General features: G+C 41.1%; 1 protein-coding gene across 3 annotated transcripts in view; it reads left to right on the forward strand.

Moving 5' to 3' along the window:
- unc5db (unc-5 netrin receptor Db) overlaps positions 1 to 27,573 on the forward strand; it is a 247,517-nt gene that overhangs the window by 214,793 nt on the left and 5,151 nt on the right. For 2 of the 3 annotated variants that reach the window (XM_081611274.1, XM_081611276.1), the window contains 5 exons: positions 5,080 to 5,251; positions 13,370 to 13,597; positions 18,714 to 18,863; positions 21,415 to 21,579; positions 25,266 to 25,444. In XM_081611274.1, the coding sequence (XP_081467400.1) occupies positions 5,080 to 5,251; positions 13,370 to 13,597; positions 18,714 to 18,863; positions 21,415 to 21,579; positions 25,266 to 25,444 (894 nt within the window). Of the gene's footprint in view, positions 1 to 5,079; positions 5,252 to 13,369; positions 13,598 to 18,713; positions 18,864 to 21,414; positions 21,580 to 21,808; positions 23,682 to 25,265; positions 25,445 to 27,573 lie in introns of those variants that run through there. The other variant, XM_081611277.1, reaches the window with a different exon arrangement.

The raw sequence follows: 27,573 nt of genomic DNA on the forward strand, positions 1-27,573 counted from the left end.
AGTTTAACACTCCTGGTAATAAGTGACCAAATAGCATGGTGAGCCATTTCAAGTGATTAGCTTTGTTGGGGCCACTTGTTTCCTCTTTCACGGGGCTTTGGGAGTACAGTGGAAGTGGCGTCATGTCAGAACAGTCATTAGCGTTCCGAGTCGAGATTCTGTGTCGTGTGCAACTGCTGATTAAAATTATTGCTCACATTTCAGGTTAAGCTCAGATCAAAGCCTGACTAAGGAGACGTGTTTTGATCCGCGGCGAAGAATTGGAGAAAAGGCGACGCGGAAGAAGAAGTGAAACTCCACGTCTTTCTTGGATATTTTGGCACTTCACCTCGAGATGCCTGGCTGATTAATGTATCCGCGCTACACATTAGGTGTCTGAGTCAACTCGAAATTGACAGAAGCACCTCGGGCCAAACAGGTGGGGAGACTACAAGCAAATAAAGGTGAAGGTAATGGAGCGTGCTAATGGGTGCATTCATTAAGCCCACCGTCTCCGCCCGTGACCCAATCTGCCGCTCTTCGCTCGGCTCTCGTCCCGGAGGAGCGAGTCATTGCTCACGTTAAATAATGCGCCTCGTCAGGGAGCCGTGCAGAGCCCTTCAGCGTGATGACAGTCACGGTATTAGAGAAGAAATCACCGCCATGGGGGCCCGAGCCCGTCGGCTACTTAAGGAGCAGGCAGTCCGCTCCTTTTCTACGAAGCACATGATCAGACTTAGCGCTGATGGCTGAGGGATCAACAGCTCTCTCAGAAGCGGTCAAGCGGGGTCGCCGTGTTGTCTCGGTGTAGAAACCGAGAGAGGTACCTGCAAGAACTGACAGCTGGAGAAAATCCCGAGTACAACACACACACGCAGACACACACACACTTCGCCATGCCATCATGCACACCCCGGGTCAGATGTTGAGGCAGTAATTGGGAAGTCTGGAGTGGATGTCATCACCCAGAAGAGCATTTACCATGAAGGTGTTCCAGGAGACGGAGGCAGATCTTAATTCCGATAAGACTGCTTTAATAGCCCAGGAGCTTACATAACCGCTGTTCTTAGGAAAAAAAAAAAAAAAAAAAGGACACAAAAGTTTCCAGGAGATGTGGGCGAGTGTCAGAAAAAGAAAAGGAAGGAGAGAAAAAAAAAGTTGGAGTATCATTTCAGAGGCTTTTAAGACAATTAAGGCGGTGTGAATCACGGCATAACAAGTAAACAATCAGTTGTTCTGGGGATAAATATGTGATTTGAAAGGGTGTTTTTATCCGGCGCGGCCCACCGTGGGTGTTTGTTGCACGGCTGCTGTCAGCGGGAAACAAACCTGCCCCCCTCCCCTCACTGCCGGGTTTTTTTCGGTGACACGCTACACCCTCAGCAAGCCGTCTTTCAACTGGCTTTAAAAGGAACGAAGCGAGCGCCGTCTGCCTCCCTCGGAATAAAAGTGAGCAAGACAATGAAAACGAGCCGCGCTGAAGATGTTGAAGTGTGCGTGTGAACAAAAGCGTTTGCTGACAGGCCTGAGTCGTCTGAAAAACAACAAGAACCTAAAGTTTAGATAAAGAAAACGCTGTTTATGTTGTCATCACAGCACTATTTAGACAGGAGGAATCACTAATAATTGTACTATTATTATTGTTAACACCACAAGTGTAAATGTTATGTCTTCATTTGCTTATTTAAATGTTACACTAGTAAACATATCCACCCATTCATCCATCATCTTGTCCTCTTTAACATCGTAAACATAGATGCGTTCTACTTGACTCTGTTTTAAATCTGCTGAATAATTGAAGAGAAGATACAGCGTCATGAAAAATCATTTGCTCCTGCATATTTCTTCCTTTTTTTTTTTTTACGCCAATCAAATGTTCTAGAATCTAGATAATGAAACTAATTCTAATTTTAGACAGAAATAATCAGGGTAAAAACTAAAGGAAATTTTCAAATCAATATTTCATAGGGAAGAACAGCATCTAAGCTTAGCCAACAGCGTGAAAATCCTCTTTAATGATTCTTCTTCTGAATTTGCTGAATTCACAGTGATGCATCACGTTTCTTTAGAGCTGATGTCAGTGTCACTGGTTACAAAGAATTCACTTTAATCACAGGCGTCCAAACTGGTGGCCCTCTGTGGCCCTAAGACTGGCTTTTGTGTTTCAAATCAGACCAAAAATACATAAAACTTTAAAAAAAATACAGTTAAAACAAATATTTGTTTTTGCATGTCATCCTAATGAAAGTGTCCAAAATGTTGTGACCCTTTATTTGTGACTTGTTACTTTCTTTATTGAAGCTGTTGGCGTGTAGACAGACAGAAAATAAAAAATGACACCTGACCTCAGTTTGCCTGTGCGATACTGACCATACTATGTTGCCATTGTGCTTCTAACTAAGAGACACTTTTACCTGTAGCACTGTTACTGGTGTATAATAATAATAATAATGAAAAAAAAAAACTATAATAAATAAACAACTCTTAGCCTGGCAGCGGCACAAGTAAAGCCTGAGGGCCCGCCAGGCTCATAATACATTGAGGGGAAATCTGCTGTTTCACTGAACTGTACCTAATCCATAACTTCTCTAGCTCGTCTCCATAGATTTTTAAGACTACTTTACCTACGGCTTTCACTAAAGCGGAGCAAAGCTAACAAATGACCCACTGTCTTTGTGACCCGTGGATACTGATAGCAGCACACAGATCTTCGTTAAGTTGTTTTCCTTTTGCACTATCCCTGCAGCGGAGCCCATCTGCTGCTGCCACCACGCATGTTTGTTGTAAGCAGCTTTTAATGAGCATGCTCCGACTCAAAGTCAGAGCACGGCGACTCTTCACCTGCGCCGGAGCTAATTCTCGCCGTCCTTCAGCGCAGAGAAACAACTTGAACTCACGGAGCCAAAAGTCAGCGACACGTCGGCTCTGAGGTGTCCGGACCTGGATGTGTGACCCCACAGGGATGCATCCGGAGCCCAGCAGCATTCAGGCTCCTCTCATTAGTCTGTTTTCCTCGCTGCAAGAACAAAGGCTCAAAGGGAAATGAACACAACATGTCTGTTGTGACAATTAGAACAGCTTAAGTATGGAAAGTCTGAACAGCACTTACAGTGTTACAGTGCCGTGTGCAATCTGACTAAAACTTTTATAGGCATATGTTTGAGTAAAGTGAAGATTTTTCTTTTATTCTATGAACTACTGACAACACGTCTCAGGAGTTAAAAGCAAAAATGTAGTTTTTATTTGCAGAAAATGAAAAATGGTCAAAATAACGGAAAAAGATGCAGCGCTTTCAGCTTTCAGACCTCAAATAATGCAAAGGAAACAAGTTCATATTCATGTAGAAACAACAACACTGATGTTTAAGCTCAAGAAGAGTTCAGAAATCAATATTAGGTGGAATAACCATGAGGTTTTTAATGGGGTTCAAGGTAGTGGTCTCTTCATTTTTTCCAGAGCTGTCGCTGCAAACAGATTCTTACATACAAAAAAGATATACCTCTTTTAATACTGTCTGACCTGAAATATCAAACTTTTCCCATTTTACCTCAGCAATTAATAACTTTCTCCAAAAGTTATTAGCCCTTTAAACAATTTGCAACAGCCCTGGTGATGATGTAACTTTTTATGTGTCTGGAAACATGAGAAAAGAAAAGGAGGTGGATAGTCAGTGGCGTGGGCAGACATCTTGGGGCGCAGCAGCTCAAATACTAACGGGGGCACCTTGTGCTGCAGACGGAGCCGCCAGATGTGTGAGATTTATTACAAGCCCAGCTTGAACATCATGGATGTATAGCTATTTCAATGATGCAGGTGTTTAACGATGTCCACCCAAAAAATAAAATAAAATCAACTTAAAACAAGGATATGTTCTAAGTGCAGTGTTCTGTTGATGGCAAAATAAGAAAAATGTGGGCAGTGGTCATATAGGCTTCGAAATAAAATTTAAAAAAGCAACAAAAAAATGTTTCAAAAGGGCACTTTTTTGTCCTTAGGAAAAAGGGTAGACGCTCTGGCACTACCTATCTGTGCAGTGTATGAGTTATACTCTAAGTTATGAACACATTTCTTGTGTAGAATGCAAATGTAGGCACAAGACTGGTTATATCTGGAAAATTTCATATTCACACATTTTTCATCTTCATCCTTTTCTTACAGTTTTGGTTAAGGACGTTGAACTGTATTTATCCACCATTTCCATGAGTACAAACTTGAAACATTTTAAACAACATATTAATGTTGTAGGTCATTGAATATTTTGAATTTGTCATAACATCTGTTTGCATCAATCTATGTCTGGGATTGAAATGGGCTGAAAGGCCTGAGGGCCACTTAGAGAGGAAGAAGCTATTACTTGAAACGAAACATAAAAAGCAGATTTTTGTTTACAAAGTAACCTCATTTTCAGATATGTTTCCTGTGGTCTGATGGTGACAGTAAGGTTCCTTTTGGAGGAAAAAGGTGTGAGGCGTCGACATCATCGCAACTGTGAAGTGCAACGGAGGCACCATTGTATTGTGTGAATGTTTTACTGAAGGAGAATCACAAGGAAAGTACATTGTGTGAAAATATCCAACACCGTCTTAAGACATCAGGCAGACAATTAATGTGTTCTAAAAATGGACAATGCACCGCCAAATTAGTTTAAACTAACAGTTAAAATGTTGGAGTGGTCATCACAAAACATTTATCTCAGTCCCAAAGAACAGAATCGCAGCAAACTGATGTCAGATACTTGTCATAAGAAATCGAATTTATACAAAGGGGGCCACAAAGTTTAAACTTTTTTTTTTACATATTACTGAGAAAATGTACCTAATTTTCTGAATTTGAAGGAAGTAATAAAAATCATCTGACTAAAACTCTAATTATTATTCTGTCACTTGGCAAATATGGGTAATTTTGCAAATCATAAAACAGAACAAGCTTAGTGTCTTGTTTTAGTGTAGCTTAATGTCAGATGAATGTATAACTCAATTTCTTTCAGTTATTCACTTCTGCATTTACCAAGAAAGACTACATGCTTGTTTCTGATTATTTCTGCAAAATAACCCCAAAAACAAAAACATTTTGTGTACTTGTGTGTGTTTTCCCGCTTAGCGCCCAGACACTGGAAGGCTGTGAAATCCTCCTGGGCCCAGAGGTGACGTACGGTCCTTCAGGCCTGGATCTCTTTTGTCCCGTTGCCATGACCGTCGCCCACTGTGCAGAGGTGGATGCTGAGAACTGGAACATTCAGCTCAAGAGGAAAACCCAGGACGGCAAATGGGAGGTAAGCCGCAGGCCGAACACCTGTCAAGTACATTACAGTGCGTCCGATCTGAACCTGGCTCAGCAAATGCCACTTCGTCCGCATTGCTTATCTTTTCTTTTGTACTTCCATTTTTCTTTGTAGCTAAATGTCAGCAGTAATAGAGGTTTGGTAGCTCAGGAGCCAGACAGATCTGTCAGCTCACTTTGTTTGCTGAGGCTGTATATGTTGTCTGCCTCTTGTTTGCACATAGTGTCTCCAAGTTAGGTCAAGTCAAAGCAACAGCAGCTTGTCTTTAAGCATCGAGTTATATATATATATATTTTTTTAAATGTGAATATTAGTTAAAAGAATGTTTTCTCCACTATTTAAATTATGTTAATCTCCAGCAACCTCTAGTTGCTGGTTGTTCTTGTCAAGTTTTGTGGACTTCCTATGTGAATAATAAACGGTGTTTGGACGTCCAGGATGCAAAGTGTAAATTGAGCCATATTTTACTTATTTCTGATGAGCTGAGGGTAAATATTTTATATCCATATCTTTCAGGCAAATGAAGTGGTTTGTTTGAAGGAGTCATGTTCAATGCAATTAAAAATACTTTATTGGTTCCCAAATGGCAGCGATGAAAACCAGTATGGATTAAAATTTCTGAGAAAGACCAAGCTTGTTAAACTGGGCTTTTTGGATTGTTAGAAGAAAAAACAGTTTTTATCTAAGAAAAAATGCACTTTTTAAAATCTTTATTTAAAATAACTCATTCAGAAACAGAACAACAAAAAGGTGCATTTTATCATGAAAAACTGAGTAGGTTTTGGTGCTGATAGGGTGCCATAGGAAATATCTTTATCACTGTGGTCACCAAACAAAGGTTCTCCTATCATGTTTTATGTCATATTTCGCTTGTTATTCATCTTTTTTTTTAAGGTTTTGTTGGCTCTAGTGGCCTTTATTTGAAAGTAGTTTAACAGGAAAGAGGGTTATGAGAGAAGGGGAAGACATGCGGCAAATGTCGCCAGGCCGGGAATTGAACCTGCGACCACCAGCATGAGGACTAAGGCCTCAATACGTGGGTTGTGCTTTGCCGCTGCGCCACTGCAGCACCCTCATCAATTTTTATTCAGATGACAAAAGTTTTTTTTTTCCTTACTCTGTCTCTTGACCACAACATTAAAATCGATCAATTAAAATTATATTTCTGAATATCTTGATAAGGAAAAAATGTATTAAATCAAATATTAGACAATTATTCCTCCCAACACAGATCATTTAAACTGTTGGTGATTATCCTCTGCTTGACTATCTGTAAATATGTACTTTATATGACAAAAGTCACTTAGTCAGTGTGATGTATGGCGAGCTATGTGCCACTCATAAAAGACTGTCGGGCTTACTTGGGCGAGTTGATTGATGCGACCTCCGATCCGCTCGGCCTCCAGAGTGTGACATAAAGCCATGTGGATGTAACACTGCTGCTCTGTCAGGAGGGAAATAAAGAAACAATTACAGCTTGTAATGGCCAGAGAGAGGCATGGCTGCTGTCAGTCTGCGAGGAGGGAATGGCAGACAGGCGTTGGGGGAGTTGGAAACAGGAACTATCGATTATTAGATCAGGAAAGGCACAACACAGCGAATTTAGGCGTAGGGCAATCATGAGCAAAATCATGGGAGTTGTTCCTCCAATGACCTTGGCTCTCTGGCCACACACAGTTGATCAAGCATTGATTTTAAACTCAACAGAGTGGTATTGCTCTCATTTTTCTGTTTCTCGCTGCTCGTTAATGCTGCTGTTCAACAGGACACGTTGTATTTTCCTGAATTCATCCCTTTTTTTTGTTTTTTTTCTGTCCTTTTTCCCCCATTGGTGCTGATTGTTTCACTTGTCTGGATGAAATCCAGAGAGTTTAATCCCTGGCCCAGAGGCATAACATGCCCCAATAGCAGTTGTCGCCTCGAATTACTTGCTCAAGTTTTGGGGCAGCAACCGGCAGAATGATTACAAGACAAGTGGGAAAAGAAGATTGCCATGTTGGGATTGGGTTATAATGAAGAGAACGGTACGTCGGGGACTAATGGAAATATAAAGATGATGTAAACCTTTGGCAAGCCCAGAATAGATCAGAATAATGAATGGTGTAGGTTTGCCGCTGGCTGTTATGGTACTTGTCACTTCTTAAGTGTTATTTGGGTCGCTGCTGCCTACAGTCTGCATTGTTAACTTTTGTCTTCTGTCATTGGGAATATCTAAGAGCTCAAGCTGCTTCTTTATCGAGCCCCAAACAAAGACTCCACAGAACACTGTTCTATTGGCAAAATTCAATTCAAAGTCCTTAATTAGAGCTATGTAACTTTTTTATATATACATAAAATAAAAAAAAAACACATGGTTGCTCTCTGCTACCTGCAGCTGGCACAGTCTGTTGTGAATGCTAAAGCTAGCATTCACAGCTTTAGCATTCACAACAGGCAGTAGTAGTTGGAGGAGATCCATTTTTTCACCGATTATCTGTCTCAAAAAAACATCTTTTTTTATTTAATAAAAGTTACATAATGCACCTTTGATCCCAGTTGGGAATAAAATGTGGCAGTTTTCTTCAAATGAATTCTCATGGCAATAAACAAGTAGGTGACAAAACAGCATTTCAACTGAGTGTAATGTGCTCCAGATGCAAAGTGTTCTTTTTTATTTATTTAAAAGAATAGCTTGGAATAACCCAGATCAACACAGATCCTCAAATGGTAGGTAGCATCAGTAAATGCAGCAAAAAATAAAAAGCATGAAGAAGAAACATGTAATAATAATAATAATGATGGGGGGGGAGAAGCCAGTTTGCACCACAAAAATTCTTGTTTGCTTCTCCCTTGACTTCAGATTCATGTTTACGTAACCTTGGCTTTTACAAGCATCCTCTGTTTGCTCTTGTGTGACAAAAGGGAAGCAATTTCTTAAGATGTGCCAGAGTTCTGAGTGAGAGGAGAAAGACAAGAACAGAGGAAATAAGAACGGAGTCAAGATTCATGTCACTTTGAGATTTCACTCTAATATTAAAAGGGCACAGAGCTCCTTGGAGCTTCTTGGCTGGAAATAATGACTCACCATTGAGGTTTAACCTAAAGAGGCAGAGGGAGAAGGGTTTGAAGATGGATAATACCTCCAAATCCACAGCGCCATTAAAACACCCTCATTTCTGCTGTCATTAAAATGCATATGACTCACAAAAGAGTCCTCAGCACTCCCAGCCACGCTGTGTTATTATTCAACACCATAACGAAGTGTGTTAAGCTGCGCTTACGAGAAAGCAGAAGGCATAAATACAAAATGCATAAACATAAAGTATTTTCAGGAGTCCTATCACCTGACTAGAATGGAGCTGAGCCAAATGGTAGCAGTTCACGTCTCATCAGTAAAGCAGAGCAGACTGTTGGATAGGGCTGCAACTAGTGCTATTGGTGAATCTATCAATTATTCTGAGCATTAATCAATAAATTAGATTTAGAAAATTCCACATTCTGCAGATTTTTTTTTTATTTAACCAACACTCCAGATATGTTTTTGAAGAGGGAACAACATAACATGATATAAAGCTGAAAAAAGTTGATTTTATATAACATTCCCACTTTAATTTTTTTTTTTTTTCACAGAATTTGAGCCAGGTGAAGTTAAAGCTGCCACTTGATGCATTTTGAGTAGACAAAAGATTTTTGTTGTCATAAATACTCAAAATATTTATTGTACAGTTTTAAGGTTACTTGTTGCTCTGGGTGTGTTGTTCTTTAAGCAAAATGGCCTTGGAGTTTGTATACTCCAACTAACGATTAATGGATTACTAAACTAGTTGATAATCATTTCAATAATCGATTAAACGCAATTAAACATAAGTAATCACAATTAATTTGATTTATTGTTTCAGCCCTATTGTCATGTTCTAGATTAGCGGTTCTCAACGTGGGCGGTACCGCCCCCCGGGGGGCGTTCAGAGGAAGGCAGGGGGCGCTGGTGGAAATTTTTACCAAAGGGGGGTACTGGGACTCCTTTGGGGGGCGTTTGGTCGAAGGTAAACTTTACACCTTAAATGCACAACAATACCAGTTTAGACTTTGAGCAACTTGGTAAAACTGTATTCCGTAACATTAAATCATGCTTGGCTGCAACTGTATCAGTGGCAGCTTTTCTTCTATTCAGTGTTTGTAGCTTCTTGGCACAGCTCCGCTCCTGCTACTGGTAGCTTCACTGCATCAGTTCAGCGTTACACCGGCTGACGTTGCTGTGATTCACTTTGGTATTTTTGTACATATGTTTCAGCAGTTCTGTAATCATGTCAAAGCAGCAACTAATATTAAAGTGTTTTATTTCCGTTTGAAAGCTGCCGGCTTCCATGGAAGGACAACAGAAAATCTCTTATAAACATGTAATTACTAAAATCACGATACCCTCACTTTGTATCCCTCTGAAAAAATGAACCCATTTAAATAAAGAAATTCCTCCATGGGGGATACCACAATAGAGAGCGTTAATTTTATAGCATTAACACCGGCACTGTAAGTGGTCCGGTATGAAACGGGGGTGATAGAACAACACAGCGCTTTTAAATTTCAATAATCAGAATGCAGAAATTGTTTCTGTTGTTTTAAAAAGTTTCTGTCAGTCTGCCTTTTCCCCATCGATACGCCCTGCACCTTAGGAGGTAAAAAAAAACAAAAAAACAACGCACACATTGCGCAAAACTCTGAAACAGGAGAAGCAGAACATGAAACGGAGCGACGAACTAGATGTGAATTATGGCATAAAAACAGAGAATCCGGCGCAATACACTGAAAAATCAACACATGATGTGAAACACGTGACGATTAAGCAGCACAGCAGGTGATGAGTGAAAATTACTGATGGTGAATAAACGATAAAATAAATCTAGCAACAGGAAAGAAACTAAAGTGAACATAGCAATAAACCAGGAGAGGATAAAACTAATCAGGTGAAACTAAATGGAAATGAATGAAGAACAAAATGCAAGAATAAACTAAGAAACTAAACTAAATACAGAAGAATAAATTGGTATGGCAAGACCTTTTGATCAAAACTTAAAACAGAGGACTGTATGGCAAGAATAAACACACTATTTCCAGATAAAAGGTAAAATAATATTGTTGAAGTGCCATGGGTTTGTTGAGTCCACATCTAGTACTGAGAATAAATATATCTTACAGACCATAACAGTAAATAACTTATCACTTATTTATGTTTTTAATTAGATTTGATATATTTATTTCTTCAATATTTTTTTTCATGTCAGTGTTATTATCATGGTGGTGTTTAGTGACTCCATGACACTTTCAATGGACTATTCCTATGGCTTTTTTGTTCTCTGGGAAATTATTTTTGATGATAAATACAAAAACAAGCATAAAAATCAAAACCTCTACAATAGTGATAGTACTATTAATAATAAAATAATGGTCAGTGCAAAGTAGCCTACAAATTCTTTGGTGGGGGGCGGTGAGGGACCTGGATAAAGGCTAGAGGGCGCTGGCTCGAAAAAGGTTGAGAAACACTGTTCTAGATGTTAAACAGGAGCCGCCAACAGGTCTCCTCTGAAGGAACTCCCTGATAAAATAATGGTTGAAATACATCAATAAGTAATATTTGGTCATGTTGATAACGTTTACAGGTGGGGTTCATGTAGCTAAAAGATGATATGGCGACTAACTTTGTGTATTCTCACTGCCCAGCAGCCAAGTTTGTATTTTGTTAAATGTCTAACTTGTTTTTTTTTTTTTGAGAGGAAATAAAGCAACTGTGGAATTGAACCACTTTTGTTATACGTTGACAGTAATCTCTCTCTTTGTTTCTTGGTATTACATGGCATGTTAAGTAGAAATATCCTCCTAAATTTTCTCAAAACCCTCCTCCATTTTCTTATTATGAGTCCACCATGAATTGTCTACGGTCCTCCAACTTTCCAACTTTCATTTTTTGTATTTCTAAAAATGTTGTTCCCTTAGCAATCTCAGAAAAGTTAATGTTTCCGTCTGATCAGGATCTGCATGATGAGGCAACTGAAAATGCATGGAGTCCCGCTGGTCTCTGGTCAAAGAGACTGAACCACAACGAATCTCAGCTTACAATAAAAAAAAATAACAAAACATAACACGGTTTGGAGAACATTAGCTTAGAGTCATTCGGCCTTAGATTGTAAAGTGCTGGCTAAAGCTGCAGTAAAACAAGATGGGCAGGGAGCGAACATGTGCGGCTCTCCTGTCTCGCATGACGTGACTGCTGCTAGCATGACTTTTAATTGGCGCTTTGCCAGTTAACTTGATTATTTGTGAGCGGAGACGGCTCCTCCAGCTGTGTTTTAGCACGCCGTTTGGTCTCACTGCTCCTCATTAAATCGTACCTTTGCATGAATTTCACGGATTCCGTCTCCTTGCCAGGGAGCGGATCACAACGCGCTGCGTGACTGTACTGTGAGGAGGTTCTTGAAAAACAACTTGAACAAATCTGAGCGGGGGAAGAATCTGAATCCTACACCCACTTTTTCTTTCCTGGAGTATTTTACTGCCATTAAAAATCGAATTCCTTGAAGGACCTGCTTTCCCTATCATTATTAGCTACTGTTTGAGGAATTTGTCCCTTGAGGTGTGATTTAGGGGAAAGCAAGAGTGAAGAAAAAACAGATTCCTTCATTCCAGTTGGAAATAATGAAGTGCTTTCCAGCTGCTCGAGTCATCTCATAAATAAAACAGTCTGTGTTGTTTGTAATGACAACATTTTGTTCAGCTCTGTACTAACAACATCACTCATGTAGGAAATGGCTTTCTACGTTCAGCTTCCAACCTCTCTGAGTTCATGCTGTGTGATTAAACCTACCATATGTCACCTAACTTATGATTTGAGAGCAGCTTCACATCGTGCTCAAGTTAATTGTCTCTGTCATGATATTGATGCAGCTCCTGAGATGAATATTTCTCTCTATACTGAAGACTAGCAGCTTTGTCTGCCATGTGAAACGGCAGCAGCAGCAGCAGTGTGTCGGTTCTGATTACTGAGGGGTGTTTTTTCTACTCTCATACAAGGTTTTCAATCTTAGGTCTTGTACAAACGTAGTCGGAATGTCTCTACCGCATCTTTTATAAATATATCATACACATGTTACGGATTTCAGAAAAGTTTCAATCCACATAAACTCGCACAAATCCGCCACTCAGTGCTGTTTTAAACATGCCGAGCACATAGGAGGCACTGTTGCGCAAAGCCAAAACCTATATCAGCCAATCAGATTGCTTCAAAACAATCACAATTTCCTCTTAGGAATTCAACATAGTGCTAGAAGGTTCATTCCCGTGGACAGACACAGAGGTTGAACTCATTTTAAATAGTTTATTAGAATATAAAGTTAATGAAATGAAACAAGACAATGATTATTGGGATTCACGTGATAGGGCAAGTATGTGGTTATATTGGCGCAGTGTAATGCACGGGGCCCTAAAGCTCCTTTTTTTCCATGTACACACACAAACACAAATATGGAGTTTTCTCACATATCCTCTTTAGTCTGAGTTTTTTTATATATAAATAAGCATTTCTAATGATATTAAAGTGAGTTTTTTTGTGTGGGTGAAATGCCAAAACTCATAAAAATGTTTCAGTTTTCCCATACATCCAGCTACATGTGTACAAAGCCTTCTCTGAAACACAATATGACTGAACTGTGTGGAAGCATATTCTATCATATTTCGAATTTGCCATAAATTGAAAGCCCTGCTGGAAGTCCGTGTATATAACGTCTGACCAATCAGGTGCATGTGTGCTGTGTTGAATCATTTGTACCCTAATTTTAGTTAACCACACAGAGGCACATTCAGCCATTTTGACCCTCTGGAATCCCTTCTGTGCTATTGCCATTGATCTTCACCACCTGCTTAATTTTGGACATACTTTCAGTTTATTGTTGCTGAAATTAGTATACGCTTGCATAAATCAAATAAGTTCGAAAACATAAATGTGTTGAAGCTCTCTGGTGTCATTTTCTTTTTCTTTTGCTCATTTAGCTGACCATGCGGAAATTAAACATTTTCAACATGTTCGTATTTATCTTCAGGTCTGCAACCCGTTATGCGTGTTCTCTTTGTTTTCCTTGGCAGGAAGTGATGTCAGTGGAAGAGGAGTCCACTTCCTGTTACTGCCTGATGGATTCAAGCAGCTGCCACCTGCTGCTGGACCAGCCAGGCTCGTACGCGCTGGTGGGCGAGCCGCTGACGCAGGCGGCCGTGAAGAGGCTGAAGCTGGCCGTGTTTGGAAGCGTGGAGGCGGGCGCCCTGAACTACAGCCTGCGGGTGTACTGTGTGGACGACACGCCGCACGCCTTCCAGGTGGGGATGGAACGCCAGCATCACTTTGTGCTGCTGAACCAACAAAGACTGAATTGGAGACAGAATTTGGAAGTTAGATTTGTTTCGTTGTAGCTTTTCATGGCTGTGGTTGGGTTGCGTTTCTCTTAATAATTAAACTCTGTTGTTGAAGCAAACAGCTATTGTTAACTAGTGGCTGAAAACTGGAGCTTTTCTGCTTTTTTTTTTCCTCCATAAAGCAGACTTAGCAAACTCTGAACAGAAGAAAGATACTCTGAGTAAAACTACTCGGCTCTGTGATAGTCGGGGTTTTCACGTTTCAGGACAAGGTAGCTCAACTCTGAGTCCAGTTAGCTTGAGCCCCGCCTTCAAGACGAAGCTCCTCCTCTGAACTGCAGCTTCCTAGCTCCCGCTGCACAGAACACCCCTGCTACTCCCTCACTCAGCTCCTTCAGACTAGCCAGCAGCAATTGGCAAACACCTGGTGCACATCTGCTGAGATGTGTACCAGCTACTTCTCAGAGCAACGCTGGTAAAAACGTTGTTAAAGAGTTGATAGAGGAGCCATGTTGGGATGACTTCCTTAAGGCGAAGTTTCAGAAAGAGCAGAGGTTTTTAACGAGACAGAGATCCAAATTCAGTTTGCCAAATTGAAATTGGATCTCTATATATAGCATTTTTATGACACCTGAAGTTACCATAGTTACTTGATTATGCTATAAAATGGCACTGCATGCCTGGAATACACATAATACTGCCCCTTTAATTAATTAGATGTGGTTGCATTAAATTACAGGACTTTCACTGGAAATCAATTTTTTTTTGTGTGTTTTTCATCCAAGAATGGTTAACTCATCTGAGACAAATGAGAAGCTGCAGCCTTTCTTCAAATAAGCCATCAGAGCTTTGCTTTATTTCCGGAGTCTTTGTCAAAAGCAGAAGGATGCACAGATGCACTCGAACGACCTGGAGAGGCTCAGCCTACATTCAGAGGGCACACCTTGTGCGGTTGTTGGCTTGTTTCTGCGAGGCAGCAGGGGCCGCAGAGAGCGACGCCATGTGAGCCACGGCAGATTCATTACCTCGGCGAAACAAGACGGCTGCGTTGTGAGGACTCTGTTGTGATGCTCTGCATATGCTTGTAATAGTCTGACGCCACAGTCTTTCAAATGTTAATCTTTTCTCTTTTTTTACCTTGATGGACTGGCTCCTCCTTTAGCAAGCAACCATACATGCCTTTTGAGAAATGAGGTGTTGTGAACGAACCTAAGGGAAATCAGACTCCACCCCTGGCTCCCCTGAGAGGAGGTTAGGTGATCAGGGACGAGCCGGTGGCTGACTCCCGGCCGCCCCTGTGTGGCGTTGCAGGAAGTTGGTAGCAGCTGGCTTTAAGACGCGCCCCGGGTTGGCTTTATGGGTCGGCAGCCTGCCGAGCAGATGCCAGACGTTTTGCGCGTCCCTCGGGCTTTCCTTCCTGTTAACGGCGCGTCTCAGTTGTGTGTTTTCCAGAGCTGCAGGACAAAATCAGCCACAGAAGAGATTCAGAACACATTTGTGGAAGTGCGACAGTTCACCATGTCACTGCTTTAGTTTTTTCATACTTTAGTTAATTTTTAGGTGCAGAATTCCAAAAGGTCAAAGGATTGTATTGTGATTCTGATTCTTGGGCAATCAATCAACAGAAGATACCATTTTCATAAAATGGATTCCCATCCTTGTTGAACAACTGAGTTTTCTCCCAACTTTTGCTGTTGTCATTTTGCAGACTGTGGAGGACAGTAATTTGACAGTTAAACTGCTTCTGTGGGGAAAAAAATCTATTTCACATCAATTTGAAAGGCTAATAAATAGATTCATAACACAAAAAAAGGATATTATATCTCTAATTTAAATATGTCTTAATTAGGTTTATAAACACACAATATAGTTCCAATTAGTTATACTTTGTCCCCATTAATTGCAGTTTTTATTTACTTCATTTAAAAATGTTTTCTCAATTTCAGTTTTTATTTATTTATTTTAGTTGACTATAAAAACCTTGATTCAGTGCACATTTTCAAAAATTATATATTTTTTTCTTGCATAATGACGAATTTAAGCTAAGTTTTTTTTAACGTACCAAGCAGCATTAATCAGAAGTTTTTGATTTCTTAACAAATTACATCCCAACCGCTTGAAACAAGACACTGGGTCCCCAAGGGGCCGTTTCACAGAAACTGGTTTGTGAGGATGACTTGGATGCAAATTGCCAAGTCGAACCATTTCCCAAATGACTTAAACTGGCAGTTTGCAGAAAAACTTCCACTGGCCTTTGTCTGCGCTCATGCATGGAGCGCGAGCCTGCCTTCTCTAATGAGGCGCTTTTAAAGTGCCAAAATTAACAGTAAGTTGCTGCTTGACTGTTTCAAATTTAAATTAATTAAAAGGCCTTGCCAGCTGGAATATAATGCATTATATTAGATTAATTAGTGTTAGATTTTGTACAGCTTTACACATTTAAAATAAATTTAATATATCTCAAATTAAAGTTTATATATATATATATATATATATATATATATATATATATATATAATTTCATTATGGCTGAGACCAAAGCATCAGACTGAAGACTTTTATCATCCAGTTTTTGGTAGAAAAAGAGAGAAAAGAGAAAAATGGTATATCATGAAAATGGAAATTATTGAGATTTTTTTAATTATTATTTATTATGCCATACATTGATTTATTGCAACAAGCAAAGTTGGAAATGTCCAACCTGTGGATTAATAACGGAGGATATGGAGCCGATCTCCTCCAGCGGACAGACCAACGCAGCCCCCAGTAATTGTGTTGACATTTAAGAGCCACACTGCAAAATTAATTATAAAATCATATTTGTGCCTATTGTGAGATCTCATTTGTGAAAATCAAAACAAACAAAAAAAAAACATGAATCCTAAACCGGCAATATTGCTGAAAACATTTTAAAAGGGAAAGCTGTTACTGCCGTTTTGCTGATTTTTCTCCTATAAGCCCGTGTTTATTGGGCTAAATTTGACACATTTTCTTGAATGAATAATGTATGAAGCTCCCAGCATGGGTTTGCTTTGGTCCACCGCAGAAAAGGCTGATCTAGGAAAGCTCGAATAAAATCCTTCACTTATTATGACACAGACATCTATGAATTGGTCCCAGATCACAGGCTGCTATTGGAAGTGTTGGGCAGCTCAAGATTTTTTCTTTTTCTTCATACTACGGAGACTCACCTCGATACAGAAAATGAGCTCAAGGCTGTTTGAAGGTCAAATTTATTTTTCTAGCTCAGGGGTGGGCAACTCCAGGCCTGGAGGGCCGGTCTCCTGCAACTTCTAGGTGCATCTCAACTTCAGCACACCTGAGTCAAATAATGAGGTCGTTAGCAGGACTCTGGAGAACCTGACTGCACTGAGGAGGTGATTCAGCTGTTGGATCCAGGTGTGTTCTACCAGGGAGACATCTAAGAGTTGCAGGACACCGGCCCTCGAAGACCAGGGTTGCCCATCCCTGCTCTAGCTCTTGAAAGCACGTGGGACCATGTCTACAGTAGTGAAAAGTGAATGGAGGCGTACACACGAGTCACATGAGATTGACCAAACTACATATCTAGAAATGTTTACTAGCCACAGAACCAGATCAGGTTTCTGCTGGTGTTTAAACAGGTTTGACTCTTGTTGCTGCTTCACTTTCTGCATCTTCGAAGGCAGCAGTATCTGACCCTGTTAAAACAAAAAATAAATGTAAAAAAATGTTGCTTGTTTGATAAGCTTAAACTCTGATCAATGAGTCAGACAGATGTATGAATCTCCGTAGAGAGGGAATATTATGTGAAAACTTTCCATCATGTTATGATGTTATTTCTTCATCGAAAACATACCTGGAGTGTTTCCTTTAGTCTTTGATGCCTGGATGAGAAATCCTTCAATCTCCAAGGCAACCATTCCTCCCCTGCCACTCCCCCACTCGGCTCCTTCAGACTAGACAGAAGCAATTAGCAAACACCTGGTGGAACTGCACATCTGCTGAGCTCATTACTTGTGATGACTTTCAGAGTTTCTGAAAGTGCAGGTGTTTTAAAGAGACAGAGGCCCAATTTCAAGGTGTTGTCGGCCAACCATTAAATGCTAAAGCTAAAGCTAGCATCTGCTATCACAAACTAAAGGGTGATTTTAAATTTTTTTAGGGAATTTGAATTAAAGCCTAAAATACTGGAATTAATCAAGAGTTTTTCTAAAACACTTTTTGTGAATAATCATGGATTTGAAATCTTTCCAAATCTCATTAAAATCTCATCACCCTGCTGTAAACTCAGTATCGAGCGCTCTCTCTCGTCTTGTGAGCTCAGTATAGATGTAGACCTTCAGAAAAGATGGAAAGTTGCATTTTGCTTTCTACGGCAATCTATCTAAATTACGATGTAAACTTAAAATGTGCTACTTGGGAGCAAAAACCAAACGAAATGGAGGAAACTACGTCTGTGTTCTCACTGCGCTCCTTCAGCAGTTGTGGTCAGGCAGGCAGGCAGGCAGGCAGGCGGATGAAAAAACTTTGATGCCGGTAACACTGAGCAGCGATGACGGATGAATACCTGCGAGTCACAATCAAAGTGCTCTTTCATCATCTCAAATTCAATTTGGGGGAGGGGGAGGTGGATACCTTCTACTACGCTTCCACTCCTCCCCCCACACACACTCCCAGAAAACAAACCAATCACCCCGGCGTTGCTGTGGAGTTCCAGTCTGTCATGTTGCCGCCGTAAATGGGACGCTAATGAGGGAGCGCAACTTGTAGGATTTGTTTGGCGGAGACTGGGATGTCACTTTATGGCGGCCTGCTTCTGTGTTAATATTTGCTGTGAGTCAATTAGCGGATGTGACAGACGAAAGGATTAGCAACAGGTGTCAGTGCTGATATGCAAAGGAAGTGTACCTTCAAAAGGGAAAGAGGATTCTGGGTTTTCTGATAGACTCCAGTTTCTTTAGTTTAGCCAGTCACAGCTTCCTCTCTGTTTCCTTCCTGTTTTCCTCTAGTTGTTATTTCCTCTTCCTTTCATTTTCAGTTTCATTTCCTCGCTCTCCTCTCTTTTCTCATTTCTCTCGTTGCGTCCTCTCATCCTCAGGGAGTGGTGGCCGCCGAGACGTCCAGAGGGGGTCAGCTGCTCGAGGAGCCAAAGACGTTGCCTTTCAGAGCGAACACCTTCAGCCTCCAGGTGTCGATCCAGGACGTCCCCCAGTTCCTGTGGAGCATCAAGCCCTTTACCACATGTCAGGTAACCCACCGCCGAGGCGTCTGTGTCACTCCGGAGGCAAACGGCTCATCTGCACGTTGTTTTCGCCGGATTCACTCCTGGGTTCACTGGTGTGTCAAACAGTGTGAGCAGCTCTTGCTTTTCCATCAGTGAAGTCGGGAGATTCCAGTGGACTCTAAACCTGTGAGCTGTTCTCTGGGCCTCTGCAGCACAGTAACACGCTCCGGTCCCTCCGTGGTCACACTCCTGTCCTCCAGGGCCGGCATCCTGTAACCTTCACATGGGTCCTTTGTCCTATAATGTGGAATTAAATGTCTAAACTGCCTCACTAGCATGGAGTCACGCTCTATGGAGCCCTGATAATGAGCTGATATTGGAGCCAGGTGTGCTGAGGCACAGAGAGACTCTGACCGTTGCAGGAGACCGTCCCCGTCAGACTCTAGGTTGAGAGAGCTGGACTACGTTACGTTATGTCCGCTACATAAATCCTACGTATGCCATTTGTTCTACTGTGTGGTGCTGTTCCCTTGGTTTCAACATTTTGATATTATTAGGGATGAAACGATTAATCAGATGAACCGCGATGAATTCATTTTTTTTAACAAAAAAGGGAAGGGGAGTCTGTACTTGATTTGTTTGCTTAGATTTTTATTCATATTTTATTTTGAATTTTCTGCCTATTTTGTGTTTTTATTATTAGTTTTTACCAAAATTAATCTAATCTTTTGTTATATCATTTATTTGCTTGTTTCATAATTGGATAGTGTATTATGTTTATATGGTGTAAAGCACTTTGAACTGCCTCGTTGATAAAACGTTCTACGCTAATAAACTTGACTTCCTAAACGTCCTGACGGCTCACACACACATCCTGTATGAAGAAACATAACATCCTCCATCCATCCTGCATCTTGGAGCGGAACAAGCCCAAAAGAATCACGTTGAAACGTCGTCGGTTGAAGCTCTGGGTGTTTTCGGTCAGAAAGCTTGTTTTGCTCCTGAACGCAGGTTGACACACAGCAGCTCACACAACCACAGCTTTAGCTCGTCAACAAAGAGCGCGCAGCATTCTGACTCGTTTCATTCTTCCTGTTCTTTCAAACAGTTTGTGTTTCTAATGTCAGACTCGTCGTCTTTCCGTTTCCCTCCTGCAGAGAGCGTGAACATAAGACGTGATTAATCGCGTTCAGTTTGCCTGCAGGAGCATTAAGATGCGAACTGAGGTGGAAGGAGCGCGGTCTGTTGAATGCTCTGCTGTGCTTTTTGTTGCAGCTCAGATACTCCCCCTCTTCTCCCCTCCAACTCCTCCCTGTATGTTTGTGTTGCTTTAAGATCTGAAGACAGAGTGAAACACCCGCCACCTTATTTACGGACGCCCGGGAAACGTCAGGCGCGCCGAGCGAGCCGCTTTACGTGGAGCAGGTGCAGAATAACGGCCGTCGTAGATCAAGTCAGCTTTTTAGTGTCAGGCAGCGTCCCAGGTTTCCACGCCTGCAGCCTTTCTTCCTGATCCGCTGCTGCATTATCAGCTGCAGAGCTGCAGCAGGCCGCATGGTTCCCGGTGCTCACAAAGTTCGTCACCTTCAGCGTCTAGGTGTGGCTGAGATCAACATGATTGACTTGTTTTTTTATTCATCCTACCAAGTCTGGTTAGCCTTAATACTACGCTGTTTATTGTTGGGGTTTATGTGATAAATCAGCACATAACAGTGAAAAGGAGGGAAACTGTTACATGGTTTTAAATTTTTTCCAACACAAAAAAATTCTAAAGTGTGTGGTAGGTCTTTGTGCTGTTACTACAACCAACAGTGAGCTGCAAGACTCCTGTTGTCAGTTTCTACAAGCTTTCTACGAACAGAGTTCTGACATTAGAGCTGAGCGATCTTTTCCAGCTGATTTTCAGTTCTTTTGTTAGTTGTCTTTTATTATATTTTGACCAGAAACAGATTCCATTGGGACTGCAAAGGATTTGACTCTTAGAATATAGTGAGATTTGGGTTTTTTTGTTGGTTTTTTTTTTTTCATTTTTTTTTTTTCATTTTGTATCTTTTTGAATCATGGAGTTTAACTGGAATTTCTATTTCACAGCAGCACTACACAGTGCCAGATTGTAGACATTTGAATATAAGTGAATAAAATGAGTGCAAAAACACTGCATGTTCTTAAAATTTACAGGTTCTGTGCTATTCTAACACACAATTACAACTATTTTTTATTTGAACACTAAAAACCCGTCAAACTAAAAACGTAAAAGAGTCTAAATTTAAAAAATACTCCCAAAATCCAATTTTTCAACTCTAACATGTTCCAGTTAAAATGTTCACTGGATATGAACTGGATGTCCAGGACTGCTGGACCTTTCTCTTCCTGAAGCTCTCTGTTTTTCCAAATCATGAAAACCACTTCCTGTGTGTGTCTTCAGCCATTTCCTCACAACAGGACGTCAGACGCTGGGCGGGCGGAGACTTCAGAGCCAGAATTTCACCTGCCGACCAGGAGCTTCTTGTGAAACAAACCTGTCGTTTCTTTTCGAGCCGACGACAATAATGTTCCCTCCGCTTTTGTTTCTCAGGAATTCTCCTTCCCTCAAGTGTGGTGCAGCAACCAGCAGCCCCTGCACTGTGCCTTCCAGCTGGAGAGATACAGCCCCGCCGCCGCCCAGCTCTCCTGCAAAATCAGCGTGCGACAGGTCAAAGGTCACGAGCAGATCCTGCAGGTCTACACGGCCGTGGCCGAGGTGAGGCAGCGCAGCTTCTCCACTCTACCTTTGTGTAACCTTCCAGGAGAACGAGGTGGTGGAGGTGAGAGAAGGAGGGGCCAGCTCTCCAGAGCATGCTCTGTGTGTATTAATAGAGCGACCAGGACGCTCCCGCCTTCCTCTCTCCGCAGATTTATGTCGAGCCTCCGCTGTTCTCCCCGCCGTACACACAGGGTAACTGTGTGTTTTGTAACCTTTATTTGCCCAGGGAGACGTGTGTTCCTGCAAATAGCCTTCTGTGCATTCACACACGCTCGCACACACACCGCCGTCAGCGGCTGAGCAGCACCAGTGGAGCGGCGAGGAGCTGCGCCTCCTCACTCAAGAGCACCTTGACGGCGGTCGGGCTGTCGAGGCCCGTCCTCCCTCCAGGCCGCACGCCGCCGTAATAAAACACAAAGCCATGGACAGGAGAAATGTTATTTACAATTACTGTTTACACTTGGATTTAATTCCTCCCCGGTGATTAGCCGAGCTCCGTAAAAGCGGCGGTTTACAGGCGCCGCGTCGAGACTTCCCGGTTATGATTCACCTCTAAGGTTCGCCTCCAAGAAACTTCACTCCGTTACAACGAGAGAGAAAAAAAACACAAACGGACGTGTGTTTTTGTCCACCACTCTTATGCAAATATTAGAAAGTTTGGTGCATGAAGATCAACAGCTGGAGGGAGTAATTATCCAGTCAGGTCCAATTAAAGCCAACTGGAAGCAGAGGACGCCTTGAGTGTGCATAATTAATAGAGCTACAGTCATGAAAACATGGTGACTGGCTTTTAGTCCCCCGATGTGGGGAATGCAACGCAGTTTACCCACAAGAACTGCTCAACATGTCAATACCTCCCACTGCCAGCAGGGGGGGACATTTTGCTAACCAAGTAGAACCGCTTTAACCACAACAAATTTAAAAGAGTCTGCATGTTGTGACAGAACCAGAGCCAATGTAGGTGGAAGAAATAAACTCAGAAATGTTGAGATTCATCTAATAAAAGTCAAAATATTTTTACTTTTCAAACTCAGAAAATTTCTTGTTTTTTCTAGAAAACTTCTGCATTTTCTCTTCTGCTCACCGTAGCCCTAATATGCCATTATAGCATGTTTTACTGTTTTACTACAGATAAAAGAATGACTTCAGCACTCAGCAAAATGTCTGGTAGTTTTGTTTTACCATAAAACAATGCAAAAAAAAAAAGGTGTACAGATAGAATGCATACACACACCTTCTGGTCAGCGATCCTACACTGATTGATGACCAAATGGTTTCCGTCACTGTAGCACGTCTTACAGAACACTGCTGTCAGCAGCGTAAGCACTGCAGCTTCATGCATATCTGGGGTTTTATTTTCTGCACACTTGATGTTTTAAAACATCATTAATTGGAATTTTCTACTTCTCCCCTTAACCCCTTCTGTGGAATATTTAGACATTTTAAAGTACTACTCCAAGACCAAGTCTGTAGGGGAAACACAACATCCAGATATCTAATGATTGAATTAATTTCTCTTTATTTGTAGCTCATAATCTAGTCTAAGCAACTCAAAGTTCTTCACAATGTCCAGTCATTTGCTCATTGATGGTGGTGAGCTACAATGTAGCTACAGTCTGACAGAAGCAGGGTTGCCATGCCACCATAAAAAAACCACCATTAAAAAAAAAATAAAGACAATAATCATATAAAGTGTAACATAGCTTTTATTGACACTTGGTAATGGTCAAGGTTCCAAATATGTTTCAAATCTAGTTTCTGAGACTGAGCAGAGAGCCTGTCCTGGCTCTGGGAGGGAAACTGTCCGTTCGCTGAACTTCCAGCAGCTGAGTGACGTTCTACTGTCGCCGGCAAGGCACCAACGTCTGACAGCGTCGCCTTCCAGCCGCCGGCCTGACTGGAGCGGCTGCTTGCTGCGACGCTCCCACCGTAACGACTCCTCCGCCTGTCAGTATCTCCGGCGGCGCACGTCAACACATCCCAGGTCCGTCACAGCTCTGTCCACATTAATCCCACCGCAGGCCGAGTCGGGAGGACATTCCAGCAAAGCAGCAACAAAGAAACAGGCCTAACACAGGATCCGCCTGGCTTCCAGCCACTTCCAGCTCATGATTTATACATTTCACAGCAAGCGAAAGTTGGGTTTTCTCGTAGAAAAGAAGTCAAACTGCTTTCTAGAGTTGCTGGCAAGTCAGCAATGCAGTCTTGTTGTTCTAGTTGGAGAGTTTCCTCCTCCTCCTCTTTCTTCTTCTTCTTCTTCTTCTTCTTCTTCCCCCTAGAGGTTACGTTTATGAAGAAAACAAAATGCTACCATCTGTTTGTCTCGTGTGACAGTGTTTCTGCAAACTAGATGTTCCTGCTAAATGTTTCACAGCCATGAAGTTCTGTTTTCCTTCAACCAGCGGCTTACACCAAGAGAAAGCCGTCCAACTGGGAATTCAGCTGACTCCCACTTCCTTTACAGAGTTTTTTTTTTTTATTATTTTATCCACACTATTCACTTTAGCCTTTTAATGATTTATTTCAACTGGTATTGTTTTTAAAGTGGAACACTTAAACAACATCCACCTCACAAGAATTTTAGAAACAACAACTGTCTGTAAATGCTGGGAAAGTTCAGGTTAACAGCGGACCCCCAAACGCTCCCCTCAAAAAAATGACTATTTAAGAGTTCAAACATCAAATCTACTTTAATATACATCAACACACAGAGTGGAGCTGCCGCAGCAAATGATATCTTCAGTCTTCTGCTGTGTTAAGTAGTGTTGCATCCAGGAAGTTCAGCTTTCATTTCAGTTCTAAAATATTCCTATTGAATATTTTAGAAAAATCCTTGAATAGGCTAATTTTTCATGAATAATTTGGAGTGAAGTTACAAAGGTGAATCCTGAATACTGAACCCTGAAAAGCTGAGGGTTCACTGCACTGAACAAAAGCCCCTTTAACATGACAACTTAATAAACATAATATATTTTCTTTTAAACTTTATTTGATTACCGTACTTGTAAGCAATTAAATCAAGTTTTTTTTTTATGTTGGATCACCTGTTTTCATTTTTCAGGAAAATGTGTTGTATTTCCTGATTCAACAAAATATGTAGGACATTTTCTGCAAATTGCACAAACTATTTCAATCATTATTCACCAACAGTTTTCTGACTCATCTCTTACTATGACCTGCTGTCCCCACGGCTTCTCTGCGAGCTTCAGCATTGTGTGGACATTAAGACAGAGGGTCAAGCCAAATTGTATGGTGTGTGGTGAAAAACAAAGATTAAATGAATGAGTTGTGACTTTCTAATCTGAACTGTAATGTTTGGAAAATGGCTTAACGAATCCAGAATCGCATAGATAAATGTGATTTGTTGAAAATGTAAAATGTAACTGATTTTTTTACTTCAATCTCCTATTTACAAGTTTAAACAAGACTTTTAAAGTTCTTGAATTTAATTTGGGTAAAACTTGTTGAGACGTACCAGTTCCAGAGGTTCAGACACCCCAGTAAATCATACTTGGTTTCCCCGTCTTTGTTGTGTTGGTTCATGGCCGGCATGGAGGCACTTTAAAACATTAAACATGCTGTGTAAATGATCTCAGCCCTGCTGCTCCTCTCTGAAATGCTTACAGCAGCTGCAGCCATTCATATCTGACTGTTGTCTTTTTCTTGTATGTGCTGTCCACCAGGGTGAGAAAGAGCCAGTTCCATTTTTTATGCAGACAGACTGCACAGTCACGTCCCAAACGGGGCCCAAGGCCTTCAAAATCCCACTGTCCATCCGCCAGAGGATCTGCGCCACCTTTGACACTGCCAACGCCAAGGGCAAGGACTGGCAACTCTTAGCCCAGAAACTCCACCTAGACCGGTGAGTTCTACACCGCTCCGTAACGTACCGTGTTCGGGGATCAGTTGGTCAAATCAGAGCAGGTACACAGCGTACCGAACACAGGTCGTTCAACCTTTTCACACTCGACTGGCTTATCACAAACCTCTGGGTGTTTTATGGAGATTTTAGTTGATAGGCCAACAAAGGTAGCGCACAGTAGATGGTAAAAGATACACTGCCAGACATTGTACAAATAAAGATGAGTGTGGGGTCTATCTATGCTAATTTCCCCTCGGTGAGTACAATGCAGACCTTCCGTTAAGTGAAATGATGTTTCAGGATTAGTGTTTTGAGCCATGTTTCTTTATTTTTTTGTACATCAGACTTATGGTCCACATACACATTACCATGGTGATGAAGAGGGTGATTTGGGTCAGCTTTAGCCTTCCTTGAGCTGGGGGAGCTCTATCAGACTTATCCCTATCATTTTACTACACTATCATACTCATGCTCCTGAGTATATGTAGTGATAAAAAAAATGTCAATTCTGGCCCAACCTTAAATGACTTTCCAGATAACTGTACTCCTTAAGGCTTTCTTTCAGTACTAACACAGTCAACTCATTTGTTTTCTGGTAATTGTTCTATCACAATGTGCATTGATGATGAGGAGAACTTGAGGTCTTTGCTTGTTCCTGTGGCACCAATATTTTCAGTGCCCAGAGACACTGAAGATCTTCCTCAGAGCTCTCCTCTCTGCAGCTTGACCAGCTTTGGATCGAGTCCAAAGTGACCAATAGTTGCAGCCCCTCTCATGTCAGCTCTAGGAAGGTGGCTGGGCAGCTGCAGTGGCACACTGCCCCCTGGTGGACTCGTTTAAAACCAATACAATGAGGCATTGCACCACATTGGCATGGCAACCGGCTCTCCGTTCTTCCTAAGCAAGTCAAACTTTAGTCGCTTTCAAATCCTCGTGACTCGTTCTGTTAATTTATTCCTAATTATGCTCTTATTTTCTTAAAAGGTCACAGCCTTTTGTCGTGGAACCTGTGAAAACAGATGGTTGTGTTTACGGCTTAAAGAAAGATAAAAACTAGTTTCTAAAGTCAGGCAAAGCAGCATTTAAGGATCTCTATGGTTATTTTCTAGTTTTAGATTCGTGCCTAAAGTACTTAAAGTTACGTTTCGGTAACACTTTATTTGAAAGGGGGTGAATAAGACTGTCATGACACTGTCATAAACATGACATAACTCCTGTCATGAACATGAATAAACCTTCATGAATATTTATGACTGTTGTCATAAAGCATCATTCGGTAAATTATGACACTTTTAATACAAAGTTGACATTATTCAAAATGTCTTTGTTATGACAATTTGACATTAACCAAGAAACTATTACTGATATAAATTTGTTATAAACGTATTACTGATTGCACTTTAAAAATTAGGTAACTTTATGTTATTAAAGGTAAAGTTTAAACAGTAAAAAAAATGTGTTTGTGTGTGGCTGATTTATTTAATATTTGTAAAAGTAGAAAAATTATTTTAGAGCTTTCCATGCAGCTTTACAGCAGAAACACTGAGGTATGATCAAAAGGTTCTGACCAGAAAAGCAGATTTTAAAGTCTGTCTCAACTTCTGTCTCACCTCAGAAGCGACAGTCACTTTAAAAGTTATTGTAAATCTTTTCTATATATAGATATTTGTTAAAATTGTCACTATGTTGTGACGGTGCCGGATGGGACAATCTGTGAAAAATAATCCAGCTCATCTACCTTCTCCCAGTGCTAACTAGAAACAACCAATCAGAACCAGGAGGCGGGTCTTAGCGTTGTCAATTATGCCCATTTGCTCACCACTCCCCCATTTGTTCTCTGCTGTACTACTATGCTAAGGCTAGTTAGCATGGCCACCGATAACAGAGGATAAATGTTTTTCATGCGGTTGATTGACAGCGTTAAGCCCCTCCTCCTGTCTCTAATTGGTCACTTTTGGTCAGTAGCGATGCATTTTTTCACATGACAATAGCAGCTCAGAGAGCTTTCACAGATTATCTTTCTCATATGTCACGACATAATGACAGGTAAAAGATTTTAGCAAACATTTTTTTAGAAATGTTGCTTAAACTTTAACATAACTAAGCAATAAAGCATGATCAGTAGATGT

Source organism: Poecilia reticulata, chromosome 9 (assembly GCF_904066995.2).
Source record: "Poecilia reticulata chromosome 9, P_reticulata-male-v2, whole genome shotgun sequence".
Lineage (NCBI taxonomy): Eukaryota > Metazoa > Chordata > Actinopteri > Cyprinodontiformes > Poeciliidae > Poecilia > Poecilia reticulata.